At 44.4% G+C, this 24,871-nt stretch overlaps 1 protein-coding gene across 1 annotated transcript in view; it reads right to left on the minus strand.

Annotated features, from left to right (window-relative positions):
* Positions 1–24,871, minus strand: part of Myrfl (myelin regulatory factor like) — an 80,099-nt gene that overhangs the window by 40,049 nt on the left and 15,179 nt on the right. The window contains exons 6-13 of the mRNA XM_059245798.1: positions 24,080–24,230; positions 18,902–19,097; positions 16,143–16,219; positions 14,925–15,035; positions 13,374–13,464; positions 7,513–7,713; positions 2,308–2,416; positions 1,471–1,580 (exon numbers count right to left, since the gene is read on the minus strand). Coding sequence (XP_059101781.1) covers positions 1,471–1,580; positions 2,308–2,416; positions 7,513–7,713; positions 13,374–13,464; positions 14,925–15,035; positions 16,143–16,219; positions 18,902–19,097; positions 24,080–24,230 — 1,046 coding nt within the window. The remainder of the gene's footprint in view (positions 1–1,470; positions 1,581–2,307; positions 2,417–7,512; positions 7,714–13,373; positions 13,465–14,924; positions 15,036–16,142; positions 16,220–18,901; positions 19,098–24,079; positions 24,231–24,871) is intronic.

The raw sequence follows: 24,871 nt of genomic DNA on the forward strand, positions 1-24,871 counted from the left end.
AGTCATTTGCGAGCCTTGCAAAAGAGCAGGATGTCACAAGATTGACAGACGTGATATCACAGAACTACTCAAATCACACAGGCTGTATTGACAGGAGAGAAGCTGGCTAATTTAGACCTGTTATCCACTGAGGGGCCTAATCTAGAGGCACAGGGGCATCCTTCAACAGAGAACGATTTGAATATCAACGGATCTAGACAAGCCCTCGGTGAAACAGAAGAGACTCACAAAGATCCTTGTAAAAATTACCCACTTTATGATCCCATTGTGGAACTTACAGTTTCATCGAGAAAAAAAAAACTATGCAAAAATTGCAACACTGTGTCCAATCATTAATTATTTCGAAAAGAAGCACATTGAAAAATCACTATTTTCCTGGTATCATAGAACACAAGTATTTTTGTTATAAGCTGTTGTCTTGCTTCCATTTTATTTTTAATTATTTTATTATTTTGTGTGTATGACTATTTTGCCTTCATGTATGTCTGTGCACCACATGAGTGCAGGGGCTGGTGTTACAGATGGTTGTGAGCTGCCATGTGGATGCTGGGGATTGAACCTGGGTCCTTTGGAAGATCAGCATGTGCCACTAACCACTGAGCCATTGCTCCACCTGTAGTTCTGTTTTTAAAGATGAGATACGACTGAGCTTTTTGTTAAGGTTTCCCACGCTGTCTGGACCTTATTTTGAAAACAGCCATACAAAGTGGATTCTGCCTGGGCCAGATTTCTTTCAATAATCCTAGCTGGAAAGGATTCTAACCATTGCATTATTTTTCCCTTATGGAGCCTATCATCATCATCATCATCATCATCATCATCATCATCACCATCATCATTACCATCATCATCATTATCATCATCATCATTATCATCATCATCATTATCATCATCATCACCATCATCACCATCAACATCATCACCAACATCATCATCATCATCACCATCAACATCATCACCAACATCATCATCATCATCATCATCATCACCATCATCATTACCATCATCATCATTATCATCATCATCATTATCATCATCATCATTATCATCATCATCACCATCATCACCATCAACATCATCACCAACATCATCATCATCATCATCATCATCACCAACATCATCATTGCTATTGTTATTATAGGTTAGGAAAGTATAGATATATTTAGATATGAGGTATAAAGTGGCATTCCAATTTTTTAAATACAATGTGGAATGACTAAATGAAGTCCACCAACTGAGTCATTCATTACTGCAGCCATTTGACACCTCTCAGGATGAAAACCTCCTTGGGACTTTGTGGTACCTCGAGTGGCCAGTGTGTGATAATTGGTACCCACTCTACAGCTCAGTGAACGATTCTTTTCAAGCCACATTTCCAGGTGAACTGTGTCTGCCCACTGTGCTGCCACCGGGTTCAGCGGTGAGTGGCAGCTACAGCTAGCTGCTGACACCTTTTGAACAACTAATTACCTTATCCACCATGAGGAAGTTCTCCAGCGTCTCCCCATTTCCACACGCGACATCCCCAACCTCTCTTACGGCTCTGGGCAGGATCTCTTGCACCTCTTGGGCAATCATTCCTATACACAGAACACTCCAACAGGGTTAGTGGGGGTGGGGCGATGCTTGCAGGATTTCCTACATCAGAATGGACTACCAACAGCCTTGGGGACTCTGGAAAGAGTTTACCTCAGCTTTGCTTTGATCTACAACTGAAGCAAGAACCACTATAGAAATAAAAGTAAAAGTCTCCCCACGACTTCCCCCCCCCACACTCTTCTATTGTTTTAAGACTCTATCTAATGTTGGGAAGGGTGAATAAACACCTTTAAATCCCTGTACAGAGAAGGAAGCAAGTTATTAGTTTGATTCCTTTACGTTCCTATAGGAGACTTTGATTCCTCAGTGTTCCTGCTTATTTTTAGGATTCCCAGGCTGAGGAACGAGCATTACTGTGCTGATGGTCTCTTAACTAGCTTCACTCATCTGTCATCTTTTTACTCCGTCCCTAGACTGCCCAGGTCTCCCCTTCACACAGTTTGTGCTGCTCTCTGCCCTTACACCCTCACCTCACAAGCAATCTATTCAAATTACTCTACCAGGACTTGGGGTGCAGCATGGAGGTGTTAAGTAAAGGTGACCCACACATTCTCTAACCTTCCCTGTTCCAGTGACTGTGGGCTCCACAGAGGATGTGCTGGATCAGCACGGTATTGTCAAATGCCCCAGCACACAAGCTCATGATCAAGAGACCAAGACTTGCTTCATAGCTGAGAACAGAAAACTGAAGAGGCTCTGTGTCTGTACCTGTTTGGTGGGCCGTGTTTATCCCCATGGCAGATGCAAATTCCGGCCTGTAGTCATATTCAACAATCCTCATCTGGGCGATTCTTCTCAGCTGTTCGTTTGTGTCAACCTGATTTAATTAAAGGAGAGCAAACTTCACCTGTTTATGTATTTGTTATTCAAATCAACAGCAAGCATGACCCCGAGAGGCTAGGTAGATTGACAGCCTGACTGCCCTTTTCTGTTGACTGAACTAGACTAGGAGATGCTTCCTACCCCCTCCTCAGGAAAGCCAAGGCTTTAAGATACGCACTGGTAACTCCCATCCCCTAAAAAATTTCAGTCTAAATTATGGGGCCCAAGTGCCTCCTACTCCGCTCTCGCCTTCCCTTCTTGGTAACGTTCGAGGATTCTCACATCAGAGAGCCTGTTCGGGGTACCAAGGTGTCCTGCTCAATTGAGTCTAAAGGTTTGCCCCCCTCCCCCAGCTTCTACTTTCAAATTGAAAACGCATTGCTAGTTCAAGGAGAACCTTGAGGTAAGGAGGGGTCCCATACCCTTGGGTTGCTTGGGCCATTTTGCCTGAGGAAGTTTCTCTGAGTGAGTTGCCCTCTTTTCCCTCCCCAAGCTTCTCAGGGCTTAGTTCAGCATCCTTCTCCCCAGCTGTGGGTCTAATGATGTCCCCAGTCGTCACTGCCAAGTCCTCAATACAAATTCTACTGGTCTCCAGAAAACTGATAGCAAGATAGTGAAGTTAATCTTCCCTAAAAACTAAATGTTTGCTCCAAAGGATTTTCCCCTTTAATCTGAAGGATCTTTTAAAAATAAATTCACAAAACAGCTACATCTAACTTTAATGACATTAATCTGAAAAAACAAACTGGCGACTTTTCTGTATGTTCCCTGATTTTTCTTTTAGAATATTGCTGGACTGTGAAATCAATGCTATTTTGGCAATTAGAAATATATCACCCAGGGACTTTTGGGTAAGATGGCAGACTAAAAGCCATCTCTAAGTGAGTGGATGACTATAGTTAGGGAAATAGGGTCAGCCCTGCAGTACTGCCCAGGCAAGCTTCTCACCTCAGGACCCACTGACTGACAAACATGTGCCTCATTCTCTAGTGAACTTCCTCCAAGGTCTGACTTGGCACCCACCACTGCAACCACAGCGGCCACTTGGAATAAGGCATGCTGGCCTGGGCCCTCTCCAAGTCAGCCTTAGATGCCTCTTCTAGCAAACACCTACAGAAGCTGTATCATCAGTGAGTTTCTACCACAGAGATCTGCAGTGACCACCAGACTGCCTGCCTCCCCTGCATCCACACCCTATCTGCCACCCCCACCAAGGCATAACTACCAACAGCAGTGAATGGTAAAGCAGCTGCCACTGCCCCAAAGTTTATCAGGGCAGCTGTCCCTAGTACAGCCAGGATCATATCAGCCCCACACACACACATAGGAATCAGCATCGTTCATCTCCACTGCTCAGCTTCACAGAGGTACGGCTCCTGGCATCTCAGAGAGATTTGCAAACCTGACCAGGGTAAGCACAGGATACTAATCCAAACAGTGAGAGCAGGACTGCCAACAGGAGTCATCCAGAAACAGCAGCTTTCTTTCACCTGCCTTCACGAGTTGTGAAGTAGCAGTTCTGGGGAACCCAGCACTCTGCCAGCACACACCAGGAAGAGAAAGTGTAGCACCAAATCCATCCTACAAAGCCTGCATTATCCTGACACCAAAATCAGATAAAGACGAACAGACAACTAAAGTACAGAAGACCAGTTTCCCTGCTGACAACAGATGCAGAATTTCTCAACCGAATGCTTGCAAACTGAATTCAAGAATGTAGCAAGGTGACCCGTTATGACTAAATGGGCCCCGCCTCAGAGATGCAAGGTTGGTTCAACACGAGCAAATCAACAAATGTAATACACAGAATTACTGGACAGAAGGACAGAAATCACAAATCCTCCCAATAGAGGCACAAAAGACATTTGACAAAATTCAGTGTGTCTTCATGATAAAAAGTCTTAGACAAATTGGTAATAAATGGATTGGACCTAAAAATAATGGAGGTTATATATGCAAACATACAGCAAGCATTATGTAAGTGGGGGAACTGGGAGCATTTCCTGTAAACTCTGGAATGAGAAAAGGTTCCCACTCGCATTCAGTCTGGTCCTCAAAGTCAGAATAGGAAGAGAAGAGAACGTTACAAGTGGGTTAAAATAGAAAGGAAGAATTAAAATTATCCTCATGCACCGATCACATGATTCTATACTCAAAAGACCCTACAGACCTTTCTAGAAAACTCCTTCAGTTATATTGCAGGATGCAATGATCAACAGAGGAAACCCAGGGCTTTGGTCTATACAAATAGTAAACTTGCTGAGAAGGAAATGAGAAAAATGATCCCATTTCTAATACTTAAAAAAAAAAAAAATAAAGGACTAGAAACAACCCTAACCAAGGAAGTGAAGAATCTCTACAACAGAAACTTTAAATCTCTGAAGAAAAGATTGAAGAAGTTATCAGAAAATGGAAAGACCCATGGCCATAGGTTAGTAGAATTAATATTGTGAAAATTACCATTCTACCAAAAGCAATTTACAGAGTCAATCAATTCCAATAAAAATGTCTACAACACTCTTCATAGAAAGAGAAAAAAAATCCTAAAATTCATATGGAACCACAAAAGACCCCAGATAGCCAAAGCAATCAGCTCCCTAAACATTTTAAACCCACCGCAGCAGGGATTAAGTTATGAGGTCTCTACACTCATGAATGGTTTGATAAAGGGCTATAAAGAATGGGAATGTGGTTGTACGGGCCCTTACTCCCTACATTTGGAAGACAGAGGCAGATCCGTCTCTGTGAGTTCAAGTCCAGACTGGACCACCTAGCAAGTTCCAGGCCAGCCAGAGCTACATAATGGAATTCTTTCTTTAAAAAAATAAAATAAAATAAAATAAAAATTATATATGTATATATATATTATATATATGTATATATATTATATATATATGACTAGCTCAGAAAGTCAGACCTCTTTTCTTTGTGCCCCTCCATCTTTCTACCATGTGAAAATACTGTTCCACACACCTCCTTGGCATGCCTTTAACTGCAGCCTTTGATAGACATTAAACCCGTCAGTGCCTTCATCTTGGAATTCCTTGTAATAGCCTGTAGAATTACGAGTAATAAATTTCTATTGTGTATAAATTGCCCAGTGACATTTCATTATAGCGCACAAATGGTCTGTGATCCTTCTAGAAACCCTGGAAGGATGGCGTTTTCATTAAAAGTTTGGAAAAACTGAGTCGGAGAGAAGAAAAGATGATGTTCACAGATCCACGCCAGTACCGATGACTTTACCACCGTCAATCTCATATCTGTAATGAGTGGCAAACGGGGCAGCTAGAAGTTTTAGGAATATATCCACTTCACAAACACAGACAGAACACACATACTAATATGAGACAAATTTTTAATATATCATATTAATAGTATGTATTTTGTGCAAGTAAATCTACTGCTTAGTTGTATACAGGTTAAAAAAATGTTCCACACATATGATCTCAGAAAAAACTCATGACGTGGGTAAAAGGCTCACACCCAAGCATTCTCTCCTCACGGATTGCAAGCCAGAAGCCTGACACACCCCTGGGTTAAGTCCTGAGCTGACGCTGTCAGGGTACATCTCCAGCCTTCTAAACAGTCCACAATTCTCTTTGTCCCCTCAGGCTGCTGGGAACAGAGGCAGGAGTGGGGAGTTCCTCATCCAGAGTCTAAGGCGAGGGGACACGTTACTTATACCAAGAATGCTTCCTAGAAGAACTTTAGAAGCTCCAGGGACGTTTGTTATTTAAGACAACCTATTTTCTTTAATTGAGAGCAAAATGTGATGACTTTTGGTAAATGAAATTCTACGTAAGCCTGGTGATAGCAACCAGGATTGTGGAGGACGTTCTCAAATTGTGACACTCCACCAAGACTTCCGATTGAGCAGTCATAAGCCATTGGTGCATTGGTGTGGCCAGATTCGAGAACATGTCTGAGCTGGTATCAGCTGACATGCATGTCTCTCTAAAGCTCGAAATTTAGAACTATAACTTGGAAACATATGCCAGGACTTTCTAGTCCTGAATTCCCACCCAAGGAGGAGGTCACAGCAACCCTAATGTGAACGGCAGCTTGGCAAGCAGTGTGAAAGTCAGCAGTTACAACCCTTCTTGGGAATCCTCTCAGCAGCCAGTTCAGAAAACCCAGTACACATTTGCACTGGAAAGGAACGCAGTCTGGAAGAAGGGCCACCGATTAAGAGATTAGACCCGCTATTGGTTAAAAGAAGAACAAATAAAGGAGGGAAAATGAGGCTAAAACAATTTTTAGCAGTCTTGTGAGAAGGTGGAAAAATGGTGGATATGGTGAAGAGAAGATTAGATACCAGAGAAGCTAGAATCAGGAGTGGCCTGACTCGAGACTCAGTCTTCATCCTGATCACCTTGGCCCACGGAGCTACTACAACTTTCCAGAATTTTGTACTCTTGTTCCAAGTAATTAGAAAATAAATAACTCCCAAGGGTCGGGCAGGCCCACTTCCATGTCACAGCTGAGGACCCTGACTTCAGCCAGGGGAAGCACCTTTATCAAAGTGGCTCTTCGGGCCAGATTGTGTTATCCACTAGGCCACTGTCTGTCCTAAGTGGAGCAAGACACCAGGGGTCAGGCCCAGAGGTGGTTGTCCCAGGAAGGCCCCGGACTGGGGAGCTTCTCAAGTACTCCCCAAAGATCTTACATGGGGCCAATGCTTGCATGGCTAACAGAGCCAGTACAAGGGACCCTGGGAGGAAGGGGCTGGAGAAGTTTATGTCCAGCAACCCGATGGAGGGGTACCAATGGGAGACAGGAAACGCCGAGCATGGAAGGAAGGCCCCGGCCTGTGGGAAGTAACTGTAAAACATGCTCTCCGTGACAGCAGTGACATACTACCGCTACCCACTGACTCTGTTCGGTAAACCCGTCCCCAAGGGAGAGGGACAGCTTTACAACTGCAGCAGAGATGCCCAGCAGTCCCAACCATCATTATCTTCAAGTAAGATGTTACTTCACACCAACAGGTGACACAGAAACATGCCCTGGCCGGGAGTGTCAGACTGGAGTCCCAGGCACCTGACTGAGGTGTCCGAAGAAGGGCCCTGTGGCGTACCCCAGGCTCACCTCCTGGATATTCTCCTTCACCCGGCTGTCAGAGGGATGCAGGATGGTTCCCATCACTTTCATGTTGCCACAGACAACCAGGGCTTCGTCAGGTGCATCTGTGTTTATTCCTACTCGACCGTGACAGATGACAGCTTCTGGAACTTGTCCTCGCTGCCACAATGCATCACTGTCATTTTCAAACTGCCCAGGGTTAGAGGCCTGGGGAAACACAGTGGCAAGCCACAGTTAAAAGTTATGGTGGCAGAAACAGTTGATCATGAGTCCTCCGGAGCAAAGAAAAACAGACTTGTTATCTGAGTCCTTCCCGTGAGACTCCCCTCCTGGGTAGAACACTCTGATGCAGATAGATAACACTGAGAGCCCAGGAGAGCTAGAGAGGCCCCCAACAGCGGGAGCTCTGCATGCCATGGCTGAGAACATCCAATCTCTGTAACATTTCTCAGAGACTGCACTGGGTGTTCAGTTACATGGACAACTTTAAAAGATGGGGAGGGGGAGCGGGGTCTAAAAAGGACTCTCATTTCAGACATAATAAGAATTTAAATTCAGAACAAAAAAAATGTGCATTATTTAATGCTCAAGGAAATTAAAATACCTTGTGTTTAACTAGCCTTTTATAACTTCAAAACACTCATATTAGTGATTTCTACGCAATTGACAAACACCACAAACATATAAAATACACCTCAATTACTCCCTAAACACGGGTGGGACTGTGGAATAGTGGCAGCTACATTTTCCTGTGATAATCCACACAGCAATTCTGATAGAAGCACCGTTATGCTCCTTTATTGACGCTGGCACACCAAAAGGACAATAAATTGCCCAAGAACAGGAAGATAATCCATGCTACATTCCCTCTGATTACTAAAGAATGACTCAAACTTTGCTATTTCACAATGTGGCCTAGAGGTAGCCCCGGCAATCTTTAAAAAGAACCCAAGTGAAACTATTGGGCCAGCCAAGGTTCTGAAGACTTTCCTTCCAATAAAACCCTTTGCCAAAGAATTTATACTGGGTTACACTCTTTCCTCCCGGCTTCCTTAGAGCTGATGAACGTGTTTCCAAATACCTTGCATAGGGGTCTCCAAATCCCTCCCATTCCTCACAATAAAATCTGCTTTCTTTTTCTAAATGGTGATGTGTTCTTCTAAATGTGATTTTTGCATTTGTAGCTAGTCGTGGAGAATCCAGATTCACTAGGACCCTGACACCTCAGTGGGTAACACTAATACAGTGACCTCACTTTTGCCCGTCTGGTGGGCCTCGCGTACCTAGACAGCCCAAGAAGTCAACATAGCAGTTTGCTCATGAACACACACAGGGAGACCTAGGAACTGGGGTGGGCAGCAGAGGCAGTGTTCACTAGACACTTGTTTGGTATTGCTTGAATGTTCTGCTACCTGCATGTGTTATACACTAAAACAAAATTAAAAGAAGCCACCAAGGTTAGCAGCTCTTAGTTTGATTTCAACTGAAGAACTTTTGGGCAACTCCCATCTCCTCTTCTGTTTCTGCCATCTTAAAACTTGGACGTCTCAGAAGACCCCGCCACTGACCCTTCACAGACAACAGCGGTGGGAAAATTCAAACCAACAGCTTGAAATGCTATTTTATATAAATTCACTTAAACAAAAGCTTTTCTGCAAGATCCCTGGAGCCCTTTGGATGGGAACTGTGAGTTGGCTTTGACTCAAATTCTTTTATGGTGAGCGATCAACAGAGACACAAGGCGAGTGCTGATTAGAACCACTTTGAGGCAACACACCAGGACAGGGATGGACTCTTGCTGTTAGCGAGCTCTGGGATAATTCTTATCATGTTGGTAACTGGATACTAGAGGAACAAATGTAAGTAGTTTTTTGTTTTTTTTTTTTAACACAACACTTACTTGTTTCATCAGCTAAAGCTAAATCCCTAGAATGTGTTCAAATTTTCTCACAAAGGGACACAGATAGATCTACAATGAATACTAAGAAGGGGTCGTCATCTCAAATGAAAAATACTGTAAGATCTATGCATTTCCTTCCCCTCCCCGGAACCCATGTCTTCATATGTCAAAACAGTGTGTACTGTACTCTCTCCACAGTGGTGGCTGGACACCAAACGCCAAAATGGTTTCGTGTACTTCCCTAAAATATTGTCTCATGGTTTCATATGTTTAGGGAAGACTTGAACATTCCAGTCTGGGTTTTGAAAGTGACTAGTAGGACTCTAGGGTGACCATTTATCTTTGGGTGCCAGCGTTATCTTTTGAAGAATAGCGATAACCCTATTTATTGTCTTTTCACATCTCCAAAGGCTATTGTGGGATTAAGTGAAATCGTGTGTGCGTGAACAGTCTGCAAGCTGAATTGACACAAATTCATCCTCCACATTTGACTGGATGCAGCCATCACTGTAACCACAGAGCAACACACCTGCGGAGTCACAGTTCCCGGGACTCCCTTCGGCAAGAACGCAATGCAAAGGGCGCCCCCTGCAGGTGCTTGGGTAGCAAACCACATTAGAAGTGGTTTGAGTCTGGAACGAAAATTGCTGGAATTTCTTTGTCTCAGCTTTGTTTATGACTCTAAATACAGTCAAGGCCCCAGTAGAAGAGCTTGGCCTTAGCAAGCAGCTCTTAGGAAATCAATCTGTGCCTCTTCTAGAGTTACTAAAATTGGTCCAAAGATATTCCTCAGCAGGGCCATACAGGGTGGTGTACGGATTCACAGCTATCCACTGCCGGGAGATTGTTAGAAATGCATATTCTTGGACATCTCCAGCTATTAAAATAAAAACTCTGGGGTGGGCATGGCTATCTATCTATGTCTTCTGCACAAGCTCCCCGGGTAGGTAGGGGTGTGTGTGTGTGTGTGTGTGCACACGCGCGTGCGCATGCACATGCGTGCCCATGCGTAGGGAAAGAAAATTTGTGACCAGAAATCCCCAAGAGCACATGAAAAGGAGCTGGTTCCCAGGATAGGCCTTTTCTAGCCTGATCTCTCGCCAGTCATGCAGATGCTGCTGTCTTTGGTGTTGACTTTCTACCACGGTGTGGTTTGCAGGGGGAAAGCAGGAATCCTTGAGGATGGGGCCATCTCTATTCCATCCAGAATGAAACAGAAAAAAATGTGTTTCTTTTTAAAAGGAGAAAATCTCAAAGTATCTTTGAAAGACAGACAAAGTAATTGTTCTACTGCTTGCCATACAGCACCCCCAAACCAGCTCTAATTAAATATTTCAGAAAGGAAAGCAAAGCTGACGAAAAGCCTCGTCCAGGACCTCCACCCAGGAAGGCTCCCAGAAGCAAAGGCCTGGGAAATACATCTGTTTATTGGAGACTAAACTAGTCCATTTACACCACAGGCATGTTTAACGTATTTCTAAAGCTGTTAGGTGGACAATGACTGAACTCAGGCCACCATTCTTCCTCCGAGGAGAATTTTGACAAATGTGGTGTCCTGGACACCTCCCAGAGGCCAGTGTCTCAGGGGCAGTCCTCATACCGCCCCTTCTATCCAACAGTAAAGCACTGGTTTCCATTTGTGAAACGGCTCTTAGTCCACAAAACTAAATCTGATTTTCAAAGAGCGGCTCCCTCTCCCCTTGGCATAGCCAAGCATGCAGTGCCTTTAATTATTAAACTTTCCTTCTTGTCTTTTATTCTGGAGCTCAAGCTGACAGAACTATGGCCTTAGAGGCCACACTTGATTCTTGGGTACAATGCAGTATCGACCCGTATGTATCTACCACACAGACATGGTCCCTTCTAGAGTGTTGAGTGCAGCAAACGCTGGGCGAGCATTTCTAAAACTACCTGAATTAAACAATAATGCTATCTCTTACATTTCTCTCTCTCTCTCTCTCTCTCTCTCTCTCTCTCTCTCTCTCTCTCTCTCTCTCTCTCTCTCTCTCTCTCTCTCTCTCTTCCTTCCCCCCCAGTGTTAACCATTTCAGTGGACTGAGGAGTCCGCTTTCACTTTCACACCTGTGTTTTGGAATGAGCATGAACTAGCATCAGTGAGATGGTTTCGGCTTGGGTGTGACAATTTGTGTTACCGTTGTTCTTTTCTAGGGTAAGTTGGTGTCTCCTAGTGTATTGCTACAGCAAGGTGCTCTCTTTAACCAAAAATAATAGCTGGAAGGAAGCTACTGTCTCTGAGGTCCAATATGATTCTAAATTTTAAAAATTGAGAAAATAGCATAACACCTAATCTGTGCTGAGTACCACTCGGTGTGTTTCATATTCAGACTACATGTGAGTTTCGCCAACTTCCAAGCTCCCGAGCTCACCATAAGAGCGCACCGGTGACCTTCGTGCTGTGATGAGGAGGTGTCGGTTAACAGAGTTTCCAGTTAGCGGAGTTCGGGTGAGCTGGGCTCCCTTCCTCTCCTGGAAGTTCCTGTGTGAACTTGCAGGGTACTGAGGGCACAGCCAGCCAGGAAAGGAGAAACCCTACTGCCAGGTATATTATTCGAAGAATGCGGGTGACTAGCAGACTTCATGACTGAAGTGCTAATCACAGGACAGTGTTAGTCAAGGCTCCAGACCACACTGTCTTGCCCACTGACCTATGCTGTCTCATTCCTTCTGAAGTCAAAAACAGTGAGCAACCTGTTTTCTGGACTTGAATTCAAATCGGACTTGTTAGCATAGCAATCCGGATTATACCAGATGAGATGTCCAGGATGGCTCTGACCCCGGGGGATTGGGCAGACATCTCTGTGATTGGCTGCTGCCTGTTTTTTGCCTCCAAAGAGCCTCATTGGCCTACAGTTCTGTCAAAAACAGCCTGTGTGTGAACAGCCGACTTTTCATGCAAATATTTTTCTCCACCTCTGTCATGACCTCACCTCTAATAAAATTTTTAGGGGTAACTGAAGGGTTTTTTACTAGTTGGTAGCTTATTAGTTTTAACTGACTAAAGAATCACAGAGGATTCTTTGTTTCAAACCAGCTCGAAACAGGCAAGAAGAAATATCGCTTTCTCTAAATGGGTAGATGTGTCCCCAGGGCCTTGGGTTGGTGGCTGTGATCATGGGCATGCCCACAGTGAATGACGCTACCTACAGGAGCTTCACAGCCTCCCTACGTCACAGCACAGCCTCACTCACCCAAGGCTGCCATGCCTGTGGAACCTGTTGCCTCACGCCCTGGCGCTCTCAGGGGCAGCCAGTCTGGACTCTCAGCCACAGCTGCAGCCTCTAGTGGCTTAATGTTCCTGTGTCTGCCAAGACGCCCATCCACAGCTGCAACCGTTCAGCAAATGTGTTGAGCTTTTTACAGTGTGTGAGGCGCTGGCCCAGATGCCCTGGGGTCAGCAATCACATTGGGACACAGGAAACCTTCCTGGTGCTTCCCTCATTCATCAGGCCTGGGTCAGAGGGAGCTGGGCTGCTGTGCAGACTCGGTTGTTTACGAGCTGAGTGATCCTGCACCCAGACCTCTGTTCCTCTGACTATATAGAGAATACTCATAGAGTGAAAATGCATCATCAGTATAAGGTGGTATCATGGGTAGATGTTTAACCAGCACCTCCCACAGAGAGTCATTGTCAGGGTTTCCCAACCTCAGTACCATGGCGTTTGGGAAGGGAATGCTTCCGGTGGGCATGTTGCCCTGTACATTGTAAAGTATCCCACAGCGTCTCGGGGTCTCTGCACACAAGATGTCAGGTGTGTTGAAAGACCCTCAAGAGACAAAACTGCCCTTGGTTGAGAACCACCGTATAAAAACTAACATAGTTTCTGCTATTATCACCATCAACAGCAGCCGTTAGGAAAAAGTACACCTCATGTATGTTACAAATTCAGTATCTTCCTGCAAAGGAGAAAAGCATACACAGTCCGGAAAACCAGAGAGCTAAGCTTACCCGTACAATGATCCTTTCAGAGACGTGAGCAGCCAACAGGTAGAACTGGTCCTTATTAGCAGCATACAGTCCGACCACCAACATGAAGTATCTAATTCAGAAAGAGCAGACGAATGGGGGTGCATCAAAGAATGCATATGGTGCACATATATACAAGCAGGAAAAGCACTCATGCATATAAAATAAATTTGGGAAGAAAAAAGTTTTCCAGGCCACGCCCTCTTTGCTCATGGTAGTGTTTCAACCTATGAAAAGGATGAAAGAGAGGCTGGGGTACACACATCCAGAGCTGACTGTGGATCTCAGGCAGGGGACTGGGAGACACTCTCCTCTACTGGGAAACAGAAGTCTTTCTTGAGGGCACGGGGGGGGGGGGGGGGGCTCTGAGGGGTGAGGATGGGGGCGGGGGGGCTTATCCTGAACACGGCAGTTCCTGTGGCAGGGATCCTAACTCCTGAGCCACTCCAGAAGCCCTCACAGTGGCACTCTAGTCTTTTCAGTTTCCAGACAAGAATTCTCCCCTGGAACTAAATCAAATCAATATTAATAATGACGGCTTCCGTTGTTGTTATGGACTCCCACTGAGGACTCAGAAGGTGGCACATATTGGGCTAAACAGTTAGTCACGCCATTTCTTCAGATCCCCTAAAATGTACTTGTGGTAAGTATTGTTCTCACGTTATTTTATAGATTAGGAAATGAACTACAGGTGAGACCAGTAGCATCCGGGGTGGTGTGGCCAGAGACAGAAATTCATTTCAGACAGGTTAAATTACACGCCTAAGGTCACTGATCCAGCAAATAACAGTATCACGGCCAAACTCCGGCCCACCCAACAGCACAGCGTCTGTCCTGGGACCAGTGGCTCTCCCATTTGAGCCCGCATCAGAACTACCCAGAAGGTTTGTGGAGCCACAGCTGGCTAAGCTCGCTTGCCAACACCTGAGTCAGCAGATCCGGGTGAGGCTTGAGAGCTTGTATTTCCAAATGTGCCCAGGTAGCTGCCATCTCTACCAGGCAGGCCTCAAGGAGCCAGTGTACATTATTAAGGAACTTTTCCTCATTTTTTTTCTTCTCTCCTTTTTTATTTTTTCCCTTTTTTCCTTTTGTTTTTGGAGACAAGGTCTTACTACATAGTGCAGGTTAGCCTTGAACTCAAGATCCCCTGCCTCTGCCTCCCAAGTGCTGGGATTATAGGTATATGCCAATCTGCCCGGCTTTTTTTTCCTACTCCTTCTTTAAAAAAAGATGGGGGGGGGGTGTAGTTTCAGGTCCAGCACACAGGCTTGCTAAGTACAGTCAGTCCTCAACCCAAGAGCATGGAGCAGAACACATAGTCACCCATCTAGAGAACCAGGAGTGGGAACTGCAGGGTGCGGGGATGGGAGAACAAAGATGTGCGGGTAAAATGAGATACGTTAATAAACCAAGTCGGAGAAGGGAGGAGATCCGTGAAGCAGGCTGGGTAGCTCAGTGGATGGGGGTTGGGGGGCCACCGCTTCCTGGCTAGGTGATGCGTCTGGCGATTCTTGTTCACAGTGACCCAGGTACCTCTGGTCGGGATTTGGCTTCCCCTTCTTTCTCATGTTGTTGGCTGTGGTTTCGCTGAAGTGTAACCGTCCCAGCGTCACTTTGGTAACCTGGTCAGTCAGGAGGTCAATTCTAAAACAAACAACCGAAGTGTGAAAAGACCGCAAAAGAACGCCGCGCTGGATCGCGTCTGGTCTCCCGAGACCCCCAGTGTGTTTGGTCCCGTGTTCTCACCACACTGCAGAGGCAGCATGCTCCAGGGGTTGTCACTTAGGTAGGGATCCAGAGCACGGGGAGGAGTGTCCACCATGGAAGGTCACAGAACGACTCCTTGCTAACACAAGCTATGCTTCAGGTTCTGGACCCAAGGACCAGGAACTCAACCTGTACCAACCGGTTTCTGGTGCCTCCACAGCGGGAGGCAAGATGCTCTCATGTGTGTTGCTACACTGTTGCTATAGCACCCCACTCCTCACAAGGGACCTCTTTGGGTTCTTCCAGAACTCTGGCTTCTCCTTCAAGTAGGTGACCTCCCACAGCTTAGCGACAGGAGGCAGCATCCTTCTAAGAAAAGCCACGCAGCCTGCCCAAGCAAGGGAGCACCACCCCCTCCTGCATCCCCCTTCCTGCCCCATGTGCCAGATCATGAGCCTGGGCTCCACGGCATTTTGTATGAGTGGCTCTGTCCGGGCTCTAGAAGCATCCTGCCTCAAATGAGCTTGACTACAGTCTAAGCCACCTCCACTGCATCCGGGCCAAATAAGCCAGGGAACAGATGCGGCCTCACGCCATGCTAGAGAGAGGACTCTAACTTGTTACTTCATTACTGCTGTGGATGCTATCATGGGTGCAAGCTCTCACACCAGCAACAGTCCAGGTCACCGTGAAATACATGGGGAAATGAACTGTATGTACGCATGTCGGAAATATTGAAAATTCAACCAAAATTGTGCTAATCCAAATTAAAATTAAAATATCTATCTCAGGGAATCAAATTGTTAGCAAGTTCATCAGTTATCAAAGCTCCTAAGAATGGAGAGTTTTTGCATGGACCTTTTCATAAAGTTTTTTTTGCAATGATCTCAAAGTTTTATTTTTATTGATAAACATGTGTTTATAATACTAGCATCCTATTACTGACTTAGATCTATTATGGGTTCTGTTGTAAATAGGAAAAACAAATAATACTAGTCACCTTCCCCAAACCTTCACCAAGACACTCAGAAAAGAAATTCTTACTTAACAGGATCGAAAGTCTTTTTGCTCCTATCTGCTTGGGACTGTTCGATAGCAATCACTTGATTGGTGGCTTCTACCTGTATGGGAAGACAACAAGTAAATCAATTACTTAACCAGTCAACTTTCTAAAATGAATGTGCATTCGTAGAAAATGTTCAGGTACTTAGAACCTTTGCCAGGGTACCAGGCTAGACTCCCGGGGGGCGGGGTGTGTGTGTGTGTGTTCTGAATTCTAAAAAAGACCCGTTAGACCAGATAGTGGGCACTGTCTATCACTGACGGTAAAAGAGAGAGAGATGCCTGTAGAAGTAAATGACGGAATATAGAGTGAGCTATTAAAAGACCAAACTATCAGAAGCAAAAATGAATAAAAATAAAAATAAACTAAATAAGAGCAAGGCAGCTCAAAGGATACATCCATCCATTCATCATCCATCCATCCATTCATTCATTCATTCATCATCCATCCATTCATTCATCCAACCATCCATTTATTCATTCATTCATTCATCCATCCACCCATTCATCCATTCATTCATCCATCCATTCATCCATCCATCCATCCATTCATTCATCCATCCATCCATCCACCCATTCATCTATTCATTCATTCATCCATCCATCCATTCATTCATTCATTCATCCATCCATCCATCCATTCATTCATTCAGCCATCCATTCATTCACAATTTAGTGAGCACCTACTATGCACCAGGCACCACTCTAAGCATTACAGATAAGTGGACAAAGCAGTCAATTCTCTTATTACTGCCCTTTTCTTTCTAGAATAAAAAAAAGTGAATAAAATTGAAAATGGACCAGATGAATGCACTTGGATGCACACACAGAAATACAGTGAATTCCAATAATATGTATGATTAATACATATTGGTAGGTATAATGTAAAAATGAATAAAAATCACTAGGCCTGGTGGTACAAGCCTGTAATGGCAGGTACTTGAGAAGCTGAGGCCAGTAATCAGGTTCATACTTGTCTGGGTGACAAACGAATTTAAGAACAGCGTGGGCAACTTAGTGGAATCCCATCTCAGAATAGAAAATGAAAAAGAAGTCTGGGAATAGAGTTCAGTTAGTCCTTGCCTAGCATGTATGAGGCCATTGATTGCTCCCTATTAACATACACATACGCGTGAGTGCACACACACACACACACACACACACACACACACACATCAGTTCTGGCAGAGCTTAAGTTCTAGCATGAAGGAGCAATGGCATGGCATATAAGTAATACATAAGATGGTGTTTCTTCTACAACCGCTACACACCCTATTCTGTGAACACTGCCCGCACAATGCTCCCATACACTGCATGTGGGCATTCACACTGGGGCAGTCTTTCTAGGCAGCAAAGAGGCAACTGACATCAAATCCCCTCTTGGAATGTATCCTCCGGCATCCATGGAGGCACATACATGTTCAGTGAAGTTTTGCTAAGAACTCTACAAGACGGAAATGAAATTTCCAATAATAAAGCCCTTAATATTATGCGTCCTTAGAACACAAAACTGTGTTGGCTTTGTTAACAGGATCCCAAGAAGTCTACACTACCACAGACCTTCGTAACGGAATGTCAGCAGGATACCATTCATTATAACAAGAGCGAAATTAGTCTACTGACTGCTGAACCTCGACAGGGAACCTTCCATCTCTTCACACATTTCTATTATGGACCAACATTTTTGCGGTGGACACATTATTTCCATACTCATAAAAACATGTTTGATGGTTGTTGCTTGTTTGCTCATTGTCTGTATTCGATTTTTGCTGCTGGTTCATTTTAAGAGTTCAGTTGGAAACAAAGCTACATTTTAGAAGATACCACACCTAAGCTGAGGTTCGCCATTAGGATGAAGTCTATGTGTACTGGACACCACTTCTCCTCAGGGGCTGGACAGGAGATATTTTGGCCATTCTCAAACCACACTACGTGCATATTAGAAGAAACACAGTTGAGCTGTTGATGACTGCCAAAAGTGAGGCATCAGACTCAGACTGACCAAGTTACAGATGTGTGACCCAAATAAATGATTGCTATTACCTTTAAGTCACTACTATTTGCGATAGGGATTATGTAGTGTGGATAAAGCGACTCTGCCATTACTATCCTAGATGAATTATGTAACACCACTGGGCCTCTGTTTCCCTGTGTTAAACTACAGAAAGGGGGCACTAACTAAATAATGATTCTTTAGCTTTTGAAGTTGGAGAACGCTCTGAGAACTGGGTTAAGACTGAATCCACTCCCTGTGGTCACGCACCAGCATCAACACGAACATGGTTGAGAGCAAATGCACTAAGATGAGGCTACAATGTACACACTGGAAACTAAAAGCCACAGTTGGAGGCGATGTGGTGCCGAGGTTGGGGCTCACATCTGAGGAAGTGGCAGATTCTACTTCCTTTATCTCGGACCTTTATTCACCAGGCTGGAGGAAGCATAAGCCGCCTCCCTGAGACATTCACGCAGAGAAGAGCTGATACCTCCCAGCATCAGGCGACAGGAAGCCTGGATGTGACTGGCACATCAGAAACCACACAGGGGCCTTCTCTGGCTGACAGCAGGAGAGGGGTGAGCTGTGACAGCCACACCTGACCAGGTGGCAGCTTTGGGGTCTGAATAAGTTATCGCTGTTATTTTTACATCACTGAGGTCTAAGGTTAGGATTATGAGGTAATAGGTAACTAGAACACTTAAGAAATACTGGTCGAAGTAAATTGAATTAATAAAAGACCTACCTTAATTCCAAAAGCTTTCAAGTAAAACATTTCTATTGGCTGCAGGCCCGTTTGGGTTTTAACAAACTTCGGACTTCCCCAGACTTGGATATGGATAGTTATCTGGAAATGGTTCTTCTTTTGACAAACAAAAGCTTCATCTACTGGCGAGAAGGTGAACCCTTTGTCCGTCACCACTTGATAGCCCACATCAGGCCTGAAAAGAGAGGGATCACGAAACCAATTGCACGGTGTTTGCTTTTTGCATGATGGTATCAGGAGTATAAGCAGCCCATTGTGCAGAGCTCACTGGGCAAAGTCCCCTTTGCAACGTTTAATCGATCCACTTCCTGCATTTCTACTGCAGAAATGGAAATAACATTTTCGAAGCGCACTGGCCTTTTTAAAATCTTATAAGGAAGCAGTACAGATTTTGCCAAATGGAACTGCTGTTTCCCCGGAATTCTCCTTGGTGCTTTCTGAACTTTTTTTTTTTTTTTTTTTTTTTTTTTTTTTGGTTTTTCGAGACAGGGTTTCTCTGTGTAGCTTTGTGCCTCTCCTGGAACTCACTTGGTAGCCCAGGCTGGCCTCGAACTCACAGAGATCCGCCTGGCTCTGCCTCCCGAGTGCTGGGATTAAAGGCGTGCGCCACCACCGCCCGGCGCTTTCTGAACTTTTAATCTGACTCCACACCACACCGGAGAAAGGGGGAGGCTGGAGGCTTAGCAGTCACGACATCACTCACAGTTATCTAGGGTACAACTAATGTCCTCCCTTTAAAAGAAACTCCTAAAGGGCTAGGGACAACTCTAAACCAAGTTATCCCGAGTCGGTCATTGTACTGACTGGAAACACTTTCTCCCCTAGAATATTCTCCGTTCCCTTGGGTCCTTCCAGTCTGGTAACTGCACTGAAAACCACCTCAAGGATTTCCTCTGCAGAAAAGAGAGGGATAGCAGCAGAGTGGCTAGTCAGAATTTTGGCTGTATTTAATACTTCCAATAGTAATGCTCTGTGTATAATAGGATTAATAAAAATATTTTAAGTGTTAATAAAAGGGGGCCGAAGAGATGGCTCAGCAGCCAGGCGTGTGCACTGCTCTTCCAGCAGATCTGAGTTTGGTTCCCAGCACCCACTCTGGGCAGCTCACACCCACCTGGACCTCCAGCTCCAAGAGAATTCAACCCCCCTGTCCTCCATAGGCACCTGCACTCATGTGTACATACCCCTATGCAGACATATAATTAACAAAGTCAACCTTTTAAAAAAATATTAATAAAATGGATGCATTGGATGCCAATATCATTAACTAGACACAAAAATATAAAGGCTGTGAACTTCCTTGGTGACTTTTCCTGTACATGTTGCTGATGTGGAACATGGTTTTTAATTCATCAAGGCTCCTAAAACGGGACTTTTTGCTCAGGAAAACAGTTCCTCCTCAGAGCCAGGAGTGAGAGAGGACAGGGGTACCCACTGGTCTCTTGTGGGACTACCTGCCTCCTGAGGTCCCAGCGAGGGTGGCTGCTCATATCACAAAAGCACAGAAGTTTGAAATTTTGCTCTAACTCCAAAGCCAGAAACTGTTAGCAGATCTCTTGGGACAGAGATGTCCACGTCCTTACCGAGTTGAGTACCTGCCAATGGATGGTGTTCCTGCATCATTGATTGCCTTCAAGTAACCAATTGAAGGTCCGACAATCTCAGTGCTCACCAGCAGCAAAGGAAAAACCATTGACAAAGAATTTGAGGAAGATTAGGTGCCTTCTTCTGTCTAGGAACTTGAGATTGACTCTGGTTTCCGCAGTCAATCCACTAATGCGCTTCTTAAGCTGTGGGTCATAACCCCACACAGGGCCCACAAAACTGGATGGGCAAAATTTCAGTGCCAAAGAAATTAGTAACAGTAACAGGTTTGTGGCCACACAGTGGCCAACAGTTAATTAAAATCAAATGTGCAGTGAATACATGTTTCTGGGTGCGATTGCTCATGTCATGTCATGTTGTATGACGTCACTGCACCCTCAGTTCTGAACACACACGGGCACGTTGTAGTACACATACCATCGCACCACACAAGGCTGCCTGAAACACGGCTCCCATTCCAAACAACTGTATGTTATGGGGTGTAGTGTTTCTACTGTCCGTACAAATGTCTTTGTTCTTACAGAAAGGAAAAAGCTTGATTACAGAAAACAGAGACTTTTTAATATTTTCTTATCATAATAACTCAGAGGGTAAGGATCCAATTAGTATATCTTTGGACTGGATTGTGTTTAAATATTTGATTTTAAAAATTGTTTGAGTTGCCAACTTGAGTTTCATTTAAAAAAAAATAATTAAATGAATTTTGGCTTAGAGTTTGGATAGAATTGCCAAGTTTCTGAAATGGTCTTAAATACACCTTTCATAATGTTATACTATATATTTCTGTGAATCAGTGTTCTCAGCATTAATAATAAAATCAAAACATCTATAAACTCTGAAAAACATTGAAGGTATTCCATGTCTTACAGTATCAAATATGAGCCAAGATTTAATTCTTTATATAAAAATTAACACACACACACCCATCTTGTTAGTATGCAAATTTGTTTTTCTTTTTTAAATGGTGAAATTATGTTTCTACCAAAGAACTGTTTTTCAAATATTTTGTGTACCTATCTTACATACCTTCCCAGGGTTGTATAAAAATTGCTCAGGAGAAAGGTCTGTGAGTGGGAAATGTTTGAGAAAGCCAAGTCTAAAGACTAGATGGGTGAAGTTATGCTGACTTATGGGTAATAATAACTGCCTGGGTGAGAAAGGAAGACTTTCGCAGTGTTTCATACCTCACTGTCAATAACCCTGAAAGAGGCGGGCTTACAGCTCACACAAGAGTCGGACTGAAGAGCCGAGCAGCTGTAAGCAGAAATGGAAGGACCCACGAGAACTAAACAGGGTTATGCTGAACTGTGACAGTTTCTGACTAAAAGTCTGTCTCCTCACTGCAGAAGGAAACTCTTCTTTTGACATCAGAAATGACCCAGGAAGCCAACGGAACTCCCTTTGCCAACTCTCTTCGGTAGTTCATGCTTGAAACACCCAGGGAAAGGCAGGTTAATAAGTGTTAATCCCCAACCTCACTGTTTTGAGGTAATCTAGGGAAACAAGATTTTCATAACAAATTAAACACATTTACCTATAAACAAGTAAATGATTTTCTGTCTCAGTGACTTGAATAGTCAGATCAAGAGAGCTTGAATAATAATCTCAGTGAATGTTGCCGTGTGTGTGTGTGTGTGTGTGTGTGTGTGTGTGTGTTTCTTTAGAAAAAGTGAATGATGCCTAAGTATTCAAAATAAATCTGCCTCTGTACCTTCAAGTTGATTCTATCTAGGGTCTCCTTTTTTTTCCAGATCAGTGGAGCACAGTCAGGCTGTTGAAATAGACCTGTGTGTGTGTGTGTGTGTGTGTGTATGACTGTGTGACTGTGTGTGTGTGAGTGTGTATAAGTGTCTTGTGTGTCTGTGTCTGTGTGTGTGGCTGTATATGTGTGTATGTGTGTGTGACTGTGTGTGTGTGAGTGTGTATGTGTCTTGTGTGTGTATGTGTGTATGTCTTGCATGTGAGTGTCTATGTGTGAGTGTCTATGTCTATGTGAGTGTGTATGTATCTTGTGTGTATGTGTGTGAGTGTGTGTGAGTGTCTTGTATGTGAGTGTACGTCTATGTGTCTGTGAGTGAGTGTGAATGTGTGTGAGTGTGTGTGGGTATGTGTGAGTGTCTGTGTCTGCGTGTCTTGTGTGTAAGTATGTGTATGAATGTGTGTGTATATGACTCTGTGTCTTGTGTGCGTCTGTGTGTGTGTGACTGTGTGTGAGTCTGTGTGTGTTTGTATCTGTGTGTGAGTGTGTGCATGAGTGAGTGTGTATGTATATGATTGTGTGTGTGTATGACTCTGTGTGTGTGTGTGTGTGTGTGTGTGTGTGTGTGTGTGTGTGTGTGTGGTCTGTCTGTGAGTGCAGGCTCTAAGTGCCAGCACATGTGAAGGTCAGAGAACAACTTTCAGGATTTGGTTCTCTCCTGCCATCTTGTGGGACCAGGGATGGAACTCAGGACTGCTCTCCCCACTAAGCCACATGGAAACATGGTTTAAAAGTCTCTTCTGTGAGAGAGAGAACACTTACCTTTTAAAGGCTGACTCAGACGCATGGAGACAGGAAGGCTTTACTAAAGCACACACCTGCCTGTGACAGTTCGTACTTCAGACAGAACATTCTCTCCAAAAGGTAATTAAGGGAGGCTGACTCAGAAGCAAGGCCCAGCAGCCTCCCTGTGTTTTCTAATTGCACACAGAAGCCAGGCACAGCTGTGACATTTCAATGAAATCAGCTTCCTTCTGCTACCTAGTAAACACAACGCCCCAAATCTTTTTGAACCCTTGGGCTTGACTTCTAGAAAAACATTTATTCCTGTAGCCTATCCTGGATAAGGGTTCCAGAGATAAGCTTTGTTATATTTGAGTTTGGTAAACACCAGAAAGACCCTTAAGTATGTTTCCTAGTATTTCTCATCTCATGTTATATTTATTACTTGAAAAGTCAAGCTTCAGTCAAAGCATGTTGCCTTTGAGCACGACAACACTGATTCCCGGCACAGAACTTAGGAGTAGTCACTTGGCAACCAATTTAGTGCACCCCAAGTATTCTATGGTATTTATACATTTACTGCAAAGCTGGGTGCTGGTTTTTTCCAGTGTTTCCTTTTTGCTTTATATTTTCTTTTTTAACGTTTATCTTGGATGCACATGTGGAGGTCAGAAGACAACTCGTAGGACTCAGTTTTCTCTTTCTACCATGTGGGTTCCGGGGATTGAACTCTGGTCAACAAATTTGACAGCAAGCACCCTTTCCTGCTCAGCCATCTGGCCAGCCCCCAGCTTTTCCTTTTAACCGGGCTTCTTATCCTAGGAAGAGTTCCTCTCCTGCCGACATTTAGTGGGTAAATTATAATGAATTGGAATTACAAGCCTGGGTTCTTGAAAGCCAGGAGCCTTCATCCCAATGATGTTTTTATTTAAGATGTAAAATATAAGGGGTAGGACAGAACTTTCTCAGTGATCCACCCAACACATGGATTAAGTCCTAAGATTTAGCACGGCTCCCACACCTGACACCGAATCTCCAGTCCATCCCAAGGCATTGCTAAGACCACTTACAGTTTCTCATAATGACTGTTTAATAAGCTGTGCCAAGGAACAGTTTGGTATGGCTGCCACTTCAGAGCAGGGGAGCACTGGTCCACGGGCATCCCATTGTGTCCCTCTTGGTCATGGTCCTGCACATCAATGCTGTGAGTCCTACTTGTCACTGCAAAAACAAACAGGTGAGTTAGATTATTCCTACCAGGCTGTTCCTCTAAGACTCACAGGGAGCTGCACGGAGCTGGGGAGCGGGTTGTATGTAAAGCAGGAGCTACTGAGTGCTAAGAGGCAAGAGACATGCCGCGGACCCAGAAAAGCCCTTTCAGGTCAGTGAGCACTAAGAAGGATCATTGGACACCTGTGGGATCCTACTTCCTATATAGCTTGTCACTTCCTGTGTGTCTGGTCCTAGTGAAGTCTATGCCCAGCCCCAAGAGTGTAGTTACCCAGGGTTCAATCAAGATACAGCATTAACTACTTGCATCCAGGGTGGCCATGTGACCTCATCCAATGAAAGCACAGTAGATCTCAGCACTTTGAGTAATGAAATGACCAAGATGCTTTCTCTTTCCCATAAGGTTTGAGCCTCTGAGATACATTCTCAAGAGCAGCTGGTACCATTCAGGGAGAAGAGAAAGCCCATCTGGGGATGAAGACAGCACTGAGTCAATGGGGAAAGCAATGTTGGCATTCGGTCCTGATATGACTTGAATTCTGGGTCCAATCCTAAACTCTTGTGTCAAAGGAGCCAACAGATCTGGTTGGTTTTATGTTTGGTTTGGGTTTTCGTGGTTGGGTTAGGAGAGT

The sequence above is a fragment of the Peromyscus eremicus genome, chromosome 18 (assembly GCF_949786415.1).
Source record: "Peromyscus eremicus chromosome 18, PerEre_H2_v1, whole genome shotgun sequence".
Classification (NCBI taxonomy): domain Eukaryota; kingdom Metazoa; phylum Chordata; class Mammalia; order Rodentia; family Cricetidae; genus Peromyscus; species Peromyscus eremicus.